This window comes from Mus caroli, chromosome 18, assembly GCF_900094665.2.
Source record: "Mus caroli chromosome 18, CAROLI_EIJ_v1.1, whole genome shotgun sequence".
Taxonomy (NCBI): Eukaryota; Metazoa; Chordata; class Mammalia; order Rodentia; family Muridae; genus Mus; species Mus caroli.
In genome coordinates this window covers 31501096-31519697 of record NC_034587.1, presented here as the reverse complement: position 1 = coordinate 31519697, position 18602 = coordinate 31501096, and the positions used below count along the sequence as shown (strand labels likewise).

Here is an 18602-nt window from a genome sequence, read left to right as displayed (position 1 = left end):
AAAATAGCAATTCTGGATTATTTAACACAAGAATATTATTCTGGCTAATCATGATATATGGGAATGGTACAACTCAGGGACCTTAACAACACATCAAGGGACTCGGAACTCGGATCTAGTCAGTTCTACAAGTCACTGGTGAACCTGGGCATCTACAGGAAGTCTCCAAAGCACAAAGGACGAGCACTTGCACTTGGACACATGGGTCTTAGGCTCGGGGTGGTCATTTGTCAGCTAACATTTGCCCCTTTATTACTTCAACTTGCAGCTGGACATTTACCAACTGCTTTAATATAACTTACAGGAACACTGTTAGGAGTCAGCACACAGTACAGACTGAAAAACAAAAATGTGTAAGTAAATAAACTATAAAAACACATATGTAGCATAACTTCTTAACAAGACCTAACAGGGAAGCCGTCCTTCCCTACACCAACAGATGAGAGTACAGAAGTAAACCACTTCTGCAGGACCAATGCGAGCTCCTAGAGACAGAGGAGGACTCACAGGATTAACCATTTCTCTGTTTTAGACATGCCAATAATAAGCAGGTCCAGAAATACACAGCACATTGAAATCACCTGACAAGTGGAGATCTGACAAAGCTCTAATAATTACGTTTCAAAGTAATTTATTTCATATACAATAACAGATGCTACTCTAAAACAACACACAAACAAGGACAATGAAAAATCAAAGTGTACTTAGGCTACACTTATTACACAATCACAAAAAGAGCAAATGTGCACAGCAGGCAGAAACTATTACAAGTGATCAGATGGGGGTTGATGTTGGGTCAGTTTGCGCACAGGAGTGCGATGCCCAGAGAGGCCAGAAGAGGGCATCAGATCCTCTGGAGCTGGAGTTACAGGTGGCTGTGATCTGCTTAATGTCAGCATGAGAACCAACCCTGGCTTCCTCTGGAAGCCACAGCACGCACTCTTAATGGCTGAACCCCCAGATTTGTTTTGAATGGTAATCTTTAGTGATTTTTGTGACCTCCACTCCCCTAAACAACCTCAGTCACTGAAGTCCTTCTGCTCCAACAATGGAAAAAGGAAACAGCAAGCCGCTTCATGCAGGAATTCTCGACCTTGCAACCCTCCTCGGATGCTGATGTCACTCCCTCACCTGCAGCTGCTCTTCACAAAACTTGTGAGCTCATGCATTTACTTTGGGTGGTCATTTGTCAGCTAACATTTGCCCCTTTATTACTTCAACTTGCAGCTGGACATTTACCAACTGCTTTAATATAACTTGGGGTTGGAGGTGTTGCTCAGTGGTAGACTTCTTGCCTTGAATGTGCAAGGTTCTGGGTTCAAGCCCCAGCACCCACACAAGCACAGGAAAGATGCGTATGAGATCACATAATGGCGCCATGCCTTGTGAGATGGGAAATACTCTCAAGACCTGACTTTACTGAGAGCACGCACACACCTCAACTTAGTTTTCTATAGTCAAGAGCCAATATAGGTCTCTGTTTGTGCCAGAAATATTTGAGGTAGGGCGAAAGCAAGCAATTATCTAGAGACTCTTCTCTAAATGCTTACTGAAAAAACACAGCATTCAAGAAACAAGACAGGAAATGTAAATGTAAAAGATACATAATTAGAATTAAATGTGGAGAATTCATTATTACTATTTTAAGTCTGGGGTTGCTGGTTTTTTTTTTAAATAATAGAGTTTTAGTTTTTTAAAAATAGACATATCCATCAATACTTTTAGATGATAATGGAATTAATACCAACTGAAAACCAGGCAAATCATAAAAGACCATTAGTCCAAGAATTTAAAAAATTTCAATGAAACAGACAACAAGCCAGAAAATATAATTTACCAAACTGACCCCATAAAAAGATGAGATACTTTTCTAAGAAGATGTACAATATAGCCAGGCATGGTGCAAGCAAACCTGAGGATCTCAGCAGATGCCCAACACCCAAGCTTTTGCTTTGTTTTAAAGGCAGTGTCTGCTTGCAATGCCAGCAGGGGGAGGGGGAGCAGAGACAGGAAGGTCCCTGGAACTCAGCAGGCCTGGCTACCCAGCCCAGTCTAATCAGGACACTGAGAGCCTTTGCCCAAAAACAGAGTGGATGACACTTGAGGAATGACACATCAGGTTGACTTTTGGCCCGCACCTCCCCATACATGAACCTATGCACACACTCCTCACATAAAAAGGCATTCAGCCTCTTTCCAAAAAACAAACAACAACAAAATACAGAGAACCACAGGTGTTTGTCTACTTTTGCCACTTTTTACCACAGCCTAGAGATCTTAGAATAATGACTGGGAAAGGAAGAAACAAAACAAAAGAGATCTTCAATGTGAAGATGTAACACCGTCAGATTCCAAGTGATATGCTAATTTTAACAACGGATTTAATTCCAAGAATATATCTCATTCACTCTAACAACCAATGCAACCTCATCGCCCCCCCCAGCCCCCCTCCCCCCCCCCACCTTTCTAGGCCTCAGCCAGTGACATTTGCTCTTGTTTGTTATCTTCTTTCTCCACCCTCCTTCCTTACTCCCTGCAACGGCTATATATGTTGTCTGGACCAATTGTGGTAAGTTCTAAGGTGGCCATCGCAGTTAAATTATTGGGGGGGGGAGGACACGACATTTTTGGGGGGGATCAGGGTCTCACTGTAGCCCTGGCTGGTCTAGACCTCCCTAGGTCTGTGTGCTGACCTCACAGTCTCTGAGCTCCTCCTGCCTCAGCCCCCCAGGGGCTGGGATTAAAGGTGTGCACCTCCATGCCAAGTTGCACGTCCTTTTCTGTACGGGAAAACAACAAATATTATAACCCTTTGTAGGCCAACACGGTTTCTGTTGTACCTGGTCTTTCCAGCAGAAAGGATCCTCAAAACCACAAAAACGAGAAGGCATGACTATCTTTAATAATGCCAATTTATAATTAGAGGCAGTCTATCATGCCGAAAGGATCCAGGACGAGGAGGCTCATCTCAAGCTACCTGAGGTGTTTTTTTTTTTTCAGTCACTTAATTTCCTTGTCTTTCATTTGGTTGCTTCTCTCTTTTGAGATTATAAGTTCACACTTTCAAAACTGTGCTATCACTTTAATAGTGTCCTAGGAGACAGGAAATTCCCAACACTAGAAAAGAATAAAGCATGAATAGGTGGTGCTTATTTTAGGAATGAAAGATTGGTCAACATTACAAGAATCTGTAGTGAATACTTTACTATCAGAGAAGGCTTGAATCAAAAATTCCATTTTATATTCATTTATATAGAACTGTATATCAAAAGAGTATAGTGGCCTTCTGTGTAGGAAATCAATTATTTTATAATATTCAACCACTTATTTTTCATTGAACAGAAATGTAATTATAACTCAACTGTACTTTATTTATATTAACATGGGAGACTTAAATTTCTATGACACTAAGTCATACTATGTCTCAGGACTCTCCATTTAGCACCCTACGTAAAATTCCCTAAATTACCTACCAAGAAAGAACATATGCTTTCCAGAGCCATTTATTTCTTTTCCCCAATTTAAGTTTATATGCATAAAATATCACACTATATCCTGTGTCCTTTATGCAGCTAACCTTTTCAGATTATTAATACTATTAATTTTAAGTTTTTCTAGCACATCTACTGCAATACAATTCTATAAACTAAGGACACATTTATCCTCTTGTTTCTGAATATTTACATCTCATTTCTTTTTTTCGTATTATTACCTTGAATGTACAAAATGTTACATAAATTATCTTATTCCTGATTTTAAGAGGAACAATTTACAAGTTCAGCATTTAAAATCCTTAAATTTTATAATAAATATTTAAGCATATTTAGGGACTTTCCTTCCATTTAAAAGTTTTACAAGAGGTTGCTATAGTGCTTTGACTATCCTGAGCCCAAGGGAAGCGGCACTCTTAGGAGGTATGCCTTGGTGGAGTAAGTGTGGCTTTGTTGGAGCCAGGTGTGTCACTGTGGGCGTGGGATTTGAGGTCCTATATTCAGCTCCACCCAGTACAGACGAGAGCCCCCTCCTGCTACCTGAAGAAGACAGTCTTTCCTGGTTGCCCTTGGATCAAGATGGAGAACTTTTGGCTCATCCAGCACCATGTCTGCCTGCACACTGCCATGCTTCCTGCCATGCTGACAATGAACTGAACCTCTGCAACTGTAAGCCAGGCCAAATGAAATGTTGTCCTTTAAGAGACACCTTGTCATGGTGTCTGTTCACAGCAATGAAACCTTAACTAAGACAGTCGCTGGGTGTTTTTCCTCTCATAGTGTATGTTTTTCTAATGCTGAGCCATCCTCCATTACGGAAACAAACCCCACTTGTTCAAGCTTTTTTCTCTTCAATTTTTAGTATTTCAGTATTTTATGAGACCCTGTATGTATGTATGTATGTATGTATGTGTGTGTGCTTTAAGATTTTGAATGAAGATTATGCTACATCCATAAAATGAAGTGGTGCATGTCTCATTTTTTAATGTGGTCTGGAACAGTTTGAATACTAAGCTGTGAAAATCAGCCAGGATTGAAATCAGAAAGTTCCCTCGGGAAAGAAAGATTCTTTAAATGCCTTCAGCAGGTAGGTCTTTTTGTGCTTTATGCCAACTTGTCTCCTCTAGCTGTCTAAGCACATTGTCAGCACTGCACATATCCTGCCATTTTAAACTTCTTCATCCTTTCTTCTCCTTCATGTTTGTCTGGTCTTCTGTCCCCTCAGTGACTTCTCTACAAGGTACAAAGAACCCGTCCTGTCACTGCTGCCACTGACTGTGTGCTTTGAGACTGGCCACACTGTGTGTGGGAACCACTAGTATTAGCTTTGTGAACGTTTGCTTCGTATTCAGGAACCTGACTAGTTTTCATAAGTCTAGAAGAGAATTGAGAGTACCTTTGTGTGTGTGTGTGTGTGCATGTGTGCATGTGTGTGCTTTAATGTCCTCTGTGGATGCCAGGCTGTTTCCTCCTCTGCTTTGTTAGGATGCATCAGCTGCCTCACACAAAGCCTTCCTGACACTTCTAGTCCACACTGCACACTCCTGACAAAGGAGTGGTAAATATGACAAACCTTGGCCTAACTGCGCTCTATTTTACTTTGACATGTTTTGTCTCCCCAGCTAAGGCAGGCAGGCGCGCGCGCACACGCACGCACACACACACACACACACACACACACACACACACACACACAATCTTTAGGAGAGGTCTGTATGTAACACACAGCTTCTGTAATTCCACAAAAAATCTTCCCAATTCTAGTCACACAGAAGATAAATGCATGAGAAAAAGAACAGACATGAAATGCCCTTTCAGTTACAGAAGCAAACAAACAGAAAGCAAGACAAAGTCAAAGAAAAACAACAAGATTATCTTCCATTAAAGCATAATGGATTCCTCTCTGTGGCTATATAATGGAATCAAAAAATATTTGCTAACTTCTTATCCATAGACTATCAACTAGTCTTACAAGGGGGTGGGGTTAGTAGTATAAGAAACCTTTTCCTATCAAAAGTAGTTACGCCCCTTCCACTCTGTGCTGACCGCACCAATCAAGTCAGACTACAAAGCCAAGCTCCATCAGTGGGAAGAGATGCAGTCTCCATCTAAGTCAGGGGCAAGCCCAGCTGCTGGTTTTTACTTTCAGAGTACGCTGGCTAGCAGGGTTTTGGCTCTGGTACCTACCCTTATTACAAAAAGAAAAAAAATCACCTTGGAAAACTATTTCTGCTTTGTGTGTTCTTTTATGTGTTGCTGATTTTCATTTCCAACAATGGTTTGGGTTGTGCTTGAGTCATAGGAATCTATAGTTATGAACCTTTTGGAGACAGGGTCTCTGCATAGTAATAAAGCTAAGATATTGTATTAAAAAGGGATCTAAATGAGTGACTGGTGCAATTCAAGGCCATGTGACTAAACAGATACAAGTAGACACACAGTAGGGATACTGTCTGACAATGGAGACAGACTGAGGAGACAGCTGTGAGGTAATGGATGTCAGCAAGCATCAAAAACTAAGAAAGAGACAGGTTCTTCCTTGGAGTCTTCAGAAAGAATCTTTCTAACATTCTGGTCTCCAAAAGAATAAAATCAGGGATTGTTCTAAACCACCAGTTTGTGGCACTTTGATAAAATAGCTCTGGGAAAATATTATAAAAGATAAGCTAATATGTCCCTTGTTCTGGTCAACTGGAATTTGGGGGGCAGGAGACTACTCCTTGAAAAGGACCCATCAGTCTGTGTGCGCCACCTACTGTTCTCTTGGCTCACAACTGCTTCATCCATCCGACCACAGCATACATCAATACAAGTGTATTCCAGGAAAGAAAGGCAACAGATGTGGCAGAAATGAGGATATTACAAAAGGGATACCCATGTCTTTCCATCTGACTATCATACTACTGAAATAGGGATCCTCAAAGAAATAGAAATTTCCTGAGAATCTCACGATGGAAGAAGCAGAGGGAAACTTGTCCCCTGGAAAGAGATTCCACACAGTTGTAAAAACTTTTCATATTACAGAAAGAGACTAAAGTCCAGACAAAGACAGGTCACCATGATGGTAGTGGTCACATAACTGACCTGAACTGCTTAGATGTACAAATCCTACCAGCATGGGTGACCTGTCCTTGTCTCAATCCAGGACAGAGAAGATGGATGGGAGAGGGAGTCACTACATCTCTCTTTTCCCAATGTGGCCACACTCAAGAAGTCTTCAGCTTCCACTTTCAATTTGGTTCTTTCAATTGGCTTTTAATCGCTAAGAATGGGTGATCAGACCCAACCTGGGGCACAGGTTGTGACCCCCAAGTTCAATAACAGGAATACTATATATGTGTGTGTGTGTGTGTGTGTGTGTGTATCAGTCACACACACACACAGACACAGACATAGACAGACACAGACACACAAACCCCACATATAGAGGAATCAAGGAAACCAGGGAGGGAGAGATATAAACACCACTGTGCATGTGGTTAGATAGTAGAAGGAGGCTGGAGTTGATTGGAAAGTCCATTAAAGGTGCTGCAAAAAGTCTCTCAGTTTCTATCATAGACTAAGTCCTAAGTAGTTAATATACAGATAAACACTCATTCACAAAAGAATGATTTTCAATATTAATTTTTAAAATGCTTCAAGGAAAAAAAGCTGTGTTAGGACACCTGTGGCAACACAATGGCCATCCAGGAAGCTGTGCGCACTGTCATCTCCCAAGCCCATAAACACATGGCTTTCCTTGGCAGCAGTGATTAGTAAGGCCTGTGCAGCAGATTCTTCTAAACTCTGGCAGAGCCAATGTTACCACATCTGTCCTCAGAAGTAAGACAAAGGGTCAGTCAGGAAAGGGCATGTGACAACAGAAGCAAGGCATCAGGTTCACAGGGAGACAAATTAAAACAGTGAGGATGAAGAAAGGGAGTGGAGCCAGGGGAAAGAAAGGCAGAGATGACTGCTTCTCTCCAGCTTTTAGGACACGCAGTGCCTCTGAAGTGCCTCTTCACTGTACAGGGAGAACCATGTCAACTTCTGACCTCCAAAAAAGGTCAATAGTAAATTTTGTTTTAAACCATGAAGTGGGCTGCGGCTGTGGCTCAGTTGGGAGGGTGCTCGCCTAGCACGCATAAAGTCCTGGATTTGATCCCACCACCACATAAAACTGGGTATACATCCAGAATCTCAGCAGTAGAGTTAAAAAAATCAGTGATCGCTCAAGGCCATCCTCAGCTACATGTATAGTTCAAGGGTAACCTGAGCTATACAAGACCCTGTCTAAAAAACAAACAAACAAAAAATTCAACCAACCAACTAATCATCACAAACACATAACAAACCTACTAAGTTTGTGGTAATTTTTTTTACAACAGGAACTATGCCAATATGATGACAACGTACTTCTCTTAGGACTAAATTCCAGTGACATTTTCTTGGTTCATGCAACAGCCCTCAAATGAGCAGATTCTCTGACTTTACTCCTGTAAGAGGCCTAACTGGTCTTTTTTTTTTTTTAGGCTAGACTCAGTAGCTCTTAATAAAGGGAAACAACAGAAATACGGTGTACATGTTGTCATATTCTGAGACCAGGTCACAAGTGCTTTCCTGTTCTCCTTTCTCTGGCTGTGTTCACTTGGGGAAAGCCAGCTGCCATGTCATCAAGACATTGAAGTTCCATGGAGATCCACAAAACAAGTCACTGAGACTGCTTGCCAACAGCCACGAGGAAGCTGAGGCTATGAGAGAGAGAGCCATCTTGGAATGAGCCTTGGGTCTAGTCAAGACCCGATGACTGCCAAGATGACCAAAATCTTGACTGAAGCTTCCCGAGAAATTAGAGTTTTCTCACACAAACAAGATGCTCCTGAACTCCTCTTATTAGAAACAATCCCATGCTTATAACTTAAGCACAACGCCACCTCAAGCCATTAAGTGTCGGTGTGCTGTGTAAGACAGTAGTGTACCTAAGACAGCCAGCGAGTAGTCTTGAGCAGGATAGACCACTGCAGTCTGAGGGTAGAAGAATTAGGAAAAAGGGACCCTCCAGCCTCCAGTACAGTAATCATGAATACAGGCTGGTATACAGCTGTTAGCAGCACAAAATCAGTGGGCAGGAAGTAAAATGGATAGGTCTTTCAAAATGGCAGTGAGTTAAAACATTTGGGTAGCACACACAGGACATGAAAGCAAAGACACCAGCTCTCAGAGCACACATGATTACGCAGCACTACTGGGGACAGGTGGGAGCACGTAACAGTATTCCTTAGCTTCAAAAGGAAAGAAGCTAAAACCTAGGAGATTAAAGCATGGTATAACTTAAACGAATACAAAGACATTATGCTGAAGACTTGAGCCAGTCACAAGAGGTCAAATATATGAATCTTTTTGTAACAAGTTCCTTCAACAGGTAAATTCACAAAGGTATAAAGTCGTGAGCTGACTGCTAGGTGACAAGAGGCAAGGGAAATGGGGCTTTAATGTTCTCAAAAGTTTCCACAACAAGAAAAAATTCTGGAGATGACAGCAGTTGTGGATGCACAATGCATTCAACACCACAGAACTGTACACTTAAAAATGCTCCTGGCCCCAGCGCAGAGGCTCGTGTAGCATGAAGGCTGTGGGGTTCAATCCCCAGCAGACAGAAGAATGGAAGAAGTGGAAAACAAAGAGGAGGAAGCTCTCCCTGCATAACATCCCTCAGAGAACAATCCACCCTTTCCTTGCAAATCAGAACACAGTTCAGATAATATAAACCTTAAAAAAAGGTGCCCAAGGCTAACTAAAGCTACCAGTGTTCAGTGTGCCTTCAATGTAACTTTGTGTCTCAGAAAGGTGTGTTCCCAGGCTTTATTTGGTTCTTCATCACCTTCCCGAGGTCTGGCATGTGGCTGGCATGCTGATGAGTATGTAGCTCGTATACTTCCTCAGGTGCTCCTGTCATCCTAAATCAAGTGCTAGCACACTGCAGGCTCGGAATCACAAAGCGTTTAAACATGTACAACTGTGATACTAGTTACAGCATGGAAAATCAGTAAAGGAGAAAACAGTGAGATAAAAACCTACATTGTAATTCATGCAAACAAAATCGTGAATAGCTTTGATTCAGTTCACAAAACATACTTTTGATTATTTAATTTATAAATTTCTAAATAGGTCACATAATTCTAGATACAGTAATTAGCAATAAGTAATTTTAAAGATTACAAAAGCCCAGTGAAATACTGAATGTTACACTAAATAGGAGTGATCTTTTCTTAATTAGTCTATTTAACTTCGAAAGATACTGCAATCTAATATAGAAATGTTTAGAAGACTGATTTTAAAATATGCTAATGAATGGGGCTGTCAAGATGGTTCCACAGGTAACAGTGCTTGTCATCAGGCCTGATAAACTGAGTTTGATCCCTGGAACCCACATGGTAAAAGAGAATCAAGTCCAGTTAGGTTGTCATGTTACCTACACACACAGAGGAAATACATAAGCAAATAAGTAGATAAATGTAATTTAAGCTATAAAATCTTTTCTAAAGCACTCTTATAGTTAAAACTTCACAAGGCATTGGTGGTGCGCATCTTTAATCCCAGCACTTGGGAGGCAGAGGCAGGTGGATTTCTGTGAGTTCTAGGCAGTGTGGTCTGCATAGTGAGTTCTAGGACAGCCAGGACACAGAGAAACCCTGTCTCAAAAAAGAAAACATTCAAAGTCATTAATGTGGGGGTTCTTGTCCACAGGCATGACACTGCTTTTCAAATCAATTGCCATATACTATTTTGTATGCTCTACACTGAGACATTAATAGTAATTTTATAGAAGTAAAATGAAATACACTTAAGTATCCTTACACACACCCAAGTAAGAGAACTGGGAAATACATAAATTGAAAATAATGCTACATTTGCTAGTTGATTAAGTGAGGCAATATCTGTGAAAGGCTCAAGAACTACACTCAGATTCTGGGGATTGGATAATGCTAGCTATTAACTCACTTGTCAGCTCTGTGTGATAGCTTTACTCCTAGCTAAGGTTTCTATCAGATTCAAAAGCTATCCTAAGTACTTTTAATCCTGATATTAACAATCACATAACATTAAAACATAAAACAAAACAAAACAAAATTTAGGAATAAAGTTAGGCCTGGCATACTGGAATAGTCTTATAATCCTAGCACTTGGAAGGCTGAGGCAGGAGGATCTGAAGTTTGAATTTGCTCTGGGGTACACAGTAAGTTGGAAGTCAGTCTGAACTAGACAATGAGACTGTCTCAAAACAGCAACAAAGAGCAAAGCAGAAATGAATAAACTGTTCTAACTTGTCAATGAAAATTTTATGTCATATTATTTACTCAAGTAATAATTCTTTATTATTTTGAAAAACTACTGAGACAAAATTGGAAATTCTCTTAAAATAACCACATAAATTTAAAAGGGACTGTCTTGGACACTGCTCCTAGAGGGCTCCACAAAGCCACTGCTAGTCTAGTTCAGGGCATCAGAAGTGCGGGAGGTTGGCATAGACATACACAGAAATAAGGCAAAGACTCAATCTGCAGATGGACACTTTTAAACATCTAAGTAAAAGTACAATTCAAAGTCATTAAAATACTTTATACTGAGTATATCTTATGGATACTCGGTAAACTGACGTACATCTAAAGTAGTTATCTGTAGATTTTATTACATTTTAAAAAACAAAAGAGAAATACAAATTTACTTAATAAATATAGGTTTCAAGTATCAGGATTATAAAAAATTTACTGCCCACAATTTTTCACAAAGTAATTTACATTCTAAAGTGATTTGATCTTGGATGATCTAATTAACAGCATAAAAGCTAGACTAACAAAGGGAAAGATTCACTTCCATACATAATGCATTAAGATTTCCTATAGGATTTATATTAAATCAAACCATCTGGCATCTCTCTTGTGATATAAAATCAAAGCGTTTGATACATTTTACTGCCGAAACATTCATAATCTGATATATCTCCTCCTTTAAAAAGCAAAATATGTGTTTTCTCCTATTTGGGGAGAAGCTCTGAGCCATCGTCTTGTACCGCGGTCTGCTACTGTGCGTTTCATCTGCTCAGGGGCACTTACTCAGAGCTCTGCAGTTGTCTACAGCAAAGCCCTACTGCAGTCACCAGAGAAAGCCTCGACCACTGCATTCTGGAGCTAACAAAGACACTGGTATCTCTTTGCCACCCTATTCTCAGCGAGTTCACTTATATGTTGTACAAAAGCAGGCATATTACTACTGAACAATATTTCGCCAGTCAACCAAATGATCACTTGGGCTCCGCAGTGCATGTCCTTTTTTCCTCCCACCCTTGGGAGCCCTTTCTGCTAGATTCCACATGAGCCATCAGCTGCAGCTTTGAATGCCCACTCATGGCTACCACTGCCTGTGTCCTTGTGGCCAAGGAGGAAAAGCTGCCTTTCAAAGGGCTAGGGCTTTCTCTCCTCGCCATGAATATGCTCCATTCTTTGTTGTCCTCTACTCGTTTCCTTAGATACTGTTATTCCACTCCACTGTCAACAGGCATTATAAAAAACAAAACGGCTTTCTCCCCAGCCTCCCCTTACCACTTCTACCCCTCCCCCTTTCTTCCTCTTCTGTCAAAATCCCAAGATCAGAAGCACAGGAAATTCATCTCCTGTGCTGCAGTGGGGGGTGGGGGAGAGGAGTGGGACGACGCCCCTGCCTCCCAGGCTTGGCATGTGGCAGCAGAGCCTGAGCCAAGGAAAGGTCAACGGTTTAAGGCAGTCCGCGGAAAAACCACCTCCTCCCTCTCCCCTGCAGCAAACCTGACCATCACAGCCCAGCACCTACCCCATTTTCCAGCCCGGCAGCACCTCCATTCTGTCTCCAGTGACACCCCGGCAGGCTGCGCCAATACAGCCACATGTCGGTCACGTGTGCCTACGCCCAGCCAATCTGCAGGCTCCTGACTGGAATGGGGAGCGCCCTGGTCAGCATCCAGCGGATTACACAGCTGCTTCACACTTCTGACCGCGCTTCACAGCAGGACAGAGACCCCCCCCTCCCCACTCCACCGCACTGCACTGTTCAGAGGAACACCAAGCCTCTTGTGCACCTTCAAACCCCTACCTCGGCCAACCCAGAGAGCCTGACGCGGACTGACTCTCATAACCAGGAGCTCCGCAGGGTGGAAAGCCCCGCACGGGATGCAGGATACTGACGGTGGGAGGGGCAGTAAACAGATTTCATTCCCATGATTCAGATGCAGCAGAGAAACATAATTCTAGTCCGCGAATGACAACGAATAACTTGACATTGCAAATCATTAACTTATTCGGTAAATTAACTCTAATTACAACTATATTTCGGACAGCTACCAGAAAAGCCATGATGACAGAGCAGAGTGACTTGTGTCAGACCTCAGAGTTCCAGCCTGAACTAAATGCTTTTGCTCCTCCCACCCTCTAACTAGTCACTTGGCCTCTTAGTGATTAGAGTCCTTCTTTTATAAAATGAGAACAAGCATAAAATAGGAATTGGTATATGCAGAGCAAATTTAAAGCACCCCCGGCATACAATGCATGCTGTTAATTACTACCAATCCTAATGCGTACTCTTACATTTCATTTACTGACTTCTGAGTTAAAAGGACAAGATTCACATTAAGTTCTAGTATAAAAGTTTAATTTAAGCTCCGATTAAAAGAGAAAATTTTTAAAAACTGATTTTGAGATAGGGCCTCGTGCAACCAGGCTGGCCTCACACTTAAGAGAATCAAGAATGACCCTGGACTTCTGCCTCCATGATTTGGTATCAGTTAATTAAAGGTATTAATTGGTATTAATTAAAGGTATATGCCACCACTCATAGTTTATGAGGAGCTAGGCATTGAACCCAGGACTTGTTATATGCTAGGCAACCATCTACCAAATAAGATGTATCTCTGCCCTAGCCCCTATCTACTTAAGTGTTAAAAATAAACGAAATTTTAGTTTTTTAAATGAATTAGATTACATTATAACTTCTTTATTTTTTCAAATATGACAAGAAGCTGTTAAGTAGCATTTAAGAGGCAATTCCACTTCCTAAGACATTTTATACATAGTAATAGAAAATGAGGGCTGGAGAGGGTGTGGTCGTGAAGAACTCTACTGCTCCTGCACACACTGCCTGCTCACATATGCCTGTAACTCCACAGACAAGGGCAGCTGACTCCCTCTCCAGACTTCAACCGGCAATGCACTCATGTGCACAGACTCACACACAAATACACAAATAAAATAAAAATTAAATCTTAGAAATAAAACACAACAAAAATAGTTATTCTTTTGAAGTTGAGATTGTGGAGAATATGTTCTTTTTTCTTTTTCTGTAGACTGACCACACTGTAACTGTAACTAGAATTAAACACTAAAGTCTTAACATATTTAGAAAAAAAGTCATACTGAACAAAGGAAACCTGTGAATCGTCTTGACTGGATCCTAAGTGCCTTTCATGAAATGGCTTGGTTTTACAAAGACTTTTAAGATCTTCTAACTGGAAGAGTTGCACTCACTCTGTAGGACTCACTGTACAGTCATCATCTGTGACACACTCAGAATTTCTCATACATGACTGACCTTCCAGAAAGAAAAATTATCTTGTAAAATCAAGAATGTACTTTAAAAGCTCCTCAAAACAATTTTCTAATTGTCTATGAAACAATTAAGCCTAATACTTTAACTCAGGCTATGAGTTAAAAGTAACTTAGACTTTAAGAAATCAGTTGACAGTCAAAAACCTGTTAACATTTTTACTACATGCACTACTAGTAGTGAGTGATTCAGTGACCGAGGGGCGCTGGAGAATGAACCCACCGCCTTCTTAGACCTGGTTCACCAAATGACTACGTTTCAATGAGAGCTATGCTCAGTATATGCTCCTGAACCACTACAGTTCAAGTACAAGAAGCCCAAAGAGTTTTATACTGTAATCATGCAGCCATCTGGATTATTAAAAAAACAAGCAGAAACAAAACAAAAACCTCAATTATCCAATAAATGCCCTTTTAAGCCAGCTTCCTCAAGACTGAATTCTATCTTCTAAACTTACTGCTTTTTTAAAACTCCAATTAACAACTTAAACAATGATGATACCTTTTGCTAAGTGTGAAATGATATATATGTACCGGGTGATAAGAATAGAGCTCCTATATCTATATTCTATGCTATGACTGCATGACATATACATGAATTAAAGATAGTATTTGGGGGCTACAGAGATGTCTCAGCTGTCAAGATCATTTGATGCTCTATCATGAGGGTTGAGGGCTGGATTCCAGTATTCTTGTATAGTTCACAATAACAACTCCAACTTCAAGGATACCATCTTTTGGGCCCCTCACCTACACATAGGGACACACTCTCACACAAATGGATGGAGTAATAAAAAATAAAGATAACTCTTTTGGGGGGCGGTGGGTTTTTTTGTTTTTGTTTTTGTTTTTTTTTTGTTTTTTCCGAGACAGGGTTTCTCTGTATAGCCCTGGCTGTCCTGGAACTCACTTTGTAGACCAGGCTGGCCCTGAACTCAGAAACCCGCCCGCCCCTGCATAAAGATAACTTTTATCCAAACTATAACACTGAAATAAATTTTATATCAAGACTTTTAATATTTCATTTTTTTCAGAAATACTTCTAATTTTAAATATCTGTTCATTTTTGTGTTTGTTTTTAATAAATGGCTTCATTTGTAAGTGCTGTTTGCCGCTTCTCTGAAGCAGAGAAAAAAAGAAAAAGTCTGCCTGGCAGGCAGAGTCAAGGCAGGTCAGGGTCTGTTGGCAGATTTCCCAGCCTGTAGAGGGATGGCATGATAAGAGGCGGTACACTTGAAGCTCAAGGCGAGGGGATGAAGATTCTATTGACCTTGATGGAAGGAACAGGGAGGTTTTTAGGTGAGAACAAATGTCTTATACATACATTTCAGCAAAATTGTTTCTGTTGGCTTATGGCTTTGCTTCCTACAGTACTGTAGTATAAGTGTATGAGAAATACACTCGAGGCTGGTGTGGTAACGACCTGCAGCCCTCCCATGTTTGTCTCTTGCATCTTTTCCCACTTTCCTACAATCATCCTCACTCCTCCCTTAGAGTACCGTTCAATTTCATACCAGACCAGTACATACTACATCTTTTTTAAAAACTTGACAGTTTAAAGAACTGACAAGGACATTAATGATATTAATTCATTTTTTGAAGTGAGTTAGAATCAATACTCCTCTTTGAGAGGCTTAGTTGACTCTTGCTTTTAATGATAAATTCAACCATCTCTTTACAGAATTCAAAAAGAACAGATTTCTGCCTACAAAGAGATATATTTCCAGGGTATATGATGCCCCTTTCTGTCTTCTTGCAGGCACCAAACATACACATGATACAGACACATACATGTAGGCAAAATACTCATGCACATAAAAAAATTAAAAAAACAAGAGGAAGGAATACAGTTCAATGATAGTGCTTATCCCTGGGTTCAATCCTAGTATCAACAAAATAAAAACGAGAAGAAAAAACAACAAACAAAAGAAAGAGAGAAATATTTATATTGTAAAAAAATATTCAGCATTATTACTAAGATGTTAAAAACTTTACGACTATTAACAATAGGTTGGTTAACTGTACTTCTGAAACCTTTCCAAGATTAGAATATTGTAGAAAGTAACAATTACATAATTCATGTGATATAATAAAAATATAGACCATTTAAATTTTATATACAATGCCAACTAACTTTGGGAGTCGGGGGCTAGAGAGTGAACCAAGGCCTTGTGTATGATGCAGTGTATCACTGAGTTATAACCTTGGCTATGCATTTTCTCTTAACATTTTAAAAAGCAGCTTTATTTTTTTAAAGGTTTATTTATTTATTTTATGTATATGAGTACACTGTAGCTGTACAGATGGTTGTGAGCCATCGTGCAGTTGCTGGGAACTGAACTCAGGTCCTCTGCTCTCTTTGGCCCCACTTGCTCCAGCCCAAAGATTTATTTATTATTATACATAAAGTACACTGTAGCTGTCTTCAGACACACCAGAAGAGGGCATCAGATCTCATTACAGATGGTTGTGAGCCACCATGTAGTTGCTGGGATTTGAACTCAGGACCTCTGGAAGAGCACTCAGTGCTCTTAACTGCTGAGCCATCTCACCAGCCAACAACTCTATTTTTAATTATGTGTATGTGTGTAAGTCTGTGTATGGATATTTGTATGTGCTTACAAAAAAGAACTGAGGATCCAGCCCAGTATAAGAGTACTTACCTACCATGAAGAAAACCTTTGATTTCAGTCCCCAGTAATCAAACAAAGAACTCTGCTCCCCAAATCTTAATGCCTGTTTCTTCATGCCCTCCATTTTTAAAGACACTCCATGATAGCCTCACCACCACTCTGGTCCTCCCGCTTTCTATCACACACCATGGTGTTCTATATGTGCTCACAGCATCTGAACTAGAAAAGGCCCTCTCTATACATTTATTAAACTGTCCTCTCGTTGTTTCCTGGACTGGAACATAAACCCCACGAGGACAGGAGCCTTGATGTGCCTGCCCTTGCTGCTTCTCAGTCTGCACGTTAATGTCTCATGTGTTTTGTTAGTGTGTGAACACACAGGACATAATGATAAGCACAGACAGCATCAGCTGGTGAACCTGGGAAGGACTGGGGCATGTGTACTGGAAGCTTTAATCATTAGCTGATTCAAGTTTTATATGGTTAAAAGATGGCAGCTCAGAACACGCCTAGCTTATCAAGAGAAGACTGTAGAGAGTGACAGTGACAGAAGCAGCCCCGAAGGTGCTGAGGGCTGAGAGGTTCATCTTACCTATTAGGTTCAACTTTAAGCTTCCTTCTACAGCCAATGGAATACATATTTTTAAATAGAGAAGAATGTATGATTAGAGTAAAATCTACAAAAAGCAACAGGACTAGCGTCTCTTCCTACTCAAAAGGAAAAATGATAAGAAATTATATCCTTAAAATTTACAGCTAAGTGTAATGGTTGAAAGTATTTTCAACTGGAAAAACGTTTATAAGGAAAAGAATAGCCAGGTGTGGTGGTGCACACCTTTAATCCCAGCACTCGGGAGACAGAGGCAGGCGGATTTCTGAGTTCAAGGCCAGCCTGGTCTACAAAGTGAGTTTCAGGACAGTCAGGGCTATACAGAGAAACCCTGTCTCAAAAAAAAAAAAAAAAAAAAAAAAAAAAAAAAAAAAAAACCTTAAGAAAAAGAATATAGTGTGACTATAATAGGAATTTTATTTATCAACTTTTAAATTCTTTTTCCTAAATTCTTACTATAGTAAGCTGTTAAAACCCCAGAGTCAAGGCACATAATAAACTGCTCTTTCTTAGGGAACAAAATTTGTTACTAAAGTTTAAAATATATTTTGTAATTTGGTATTATGATCCCTCTACCACTGCACATTCTGTTTGAGTATTTTAGCTATCTGGGGTCTTTTGTACTTCGGTATGACTTTGGTATGACTTTTAGAGCTGTTTTATATTTCTGTGAATAATTTAGAGGATCTAATGACATTATTAGCAGGAACAGAAAAACAACTAAAAAAAAAAAATCACAAAATAGACTTCGGACCACAAAACCAGGACAGTATAGGCACAAAGACAGGCAGTATGTCCACTGGACAGAATAACAAGCAGAAAATAAATCTCTTAGTTTTGACAAAGGTGTCAAAAAAAAAAAAAGTGCCCTGGATAAAAGACATTCTCAAATGGTTCTGGGAAACTGTGCAGTCACTTGTACAAGGATGGATCTAGACCAACTGCCTAACCTACCCTGCAGAAAAATGAATGTAAAATGAGGCAAAGACTTTAATGTAGGACTTGGAAATTAAGAAGAGCTGGAGAAAAAAAAAAAAGCCCTTCAAGAGAAAGGCAGGGACAAGGACTTTCTGACAAGATCATCAAGCGCTCAGGAGATAACAGCAAGGGCTGATGGGTGGGTTCCATGAAATTAAAAAGATTCCACACGCCAGGCATGGTGGCGCATGCCTTTAATCCCAGCACTCGGGAGGCAGAGGCTGGTGGATCTCTGAGTTCGAGGCCAGCCTGGTCCACAAAGTGAGTTCCAGGACAGCCA

At 40.4% G+C, this 18602-nt stretch overlaps 1 protein-coding gene across 11 annotated transcripts in view; it reads right to left on the bottom strand.

The window, feature by feature from the left end:
• Apc (APC regulator of WNT signaling pathway) overlaps positions 1-18602 on the bottom strand; it is a 100397-nt gene that overhangs the window by 57495 nt on the left and 24300 nt on the right. The window contains exon 1 of one of the 11 annotated variants that reach the window (XM_029472058.1): positions 12318-12518. The exons of 8 other annotated variants lie outside the window; for them this stretch is intronic. In XM_029472058.1, the coding sequence (XP_029327918.1) occupies positions 12318-12392 (75 nt within the window). In that variant the 5' untranslated portion in view covers positions 12393-12518. Of the gene's footprint in view, positions 1-12317; positions 12519-18602 lie in introns of those variants that run through there. 2 more of the 11 variants (XM_029472056.1, XM_029472063.1) reach the window with 2 other exon arrangements.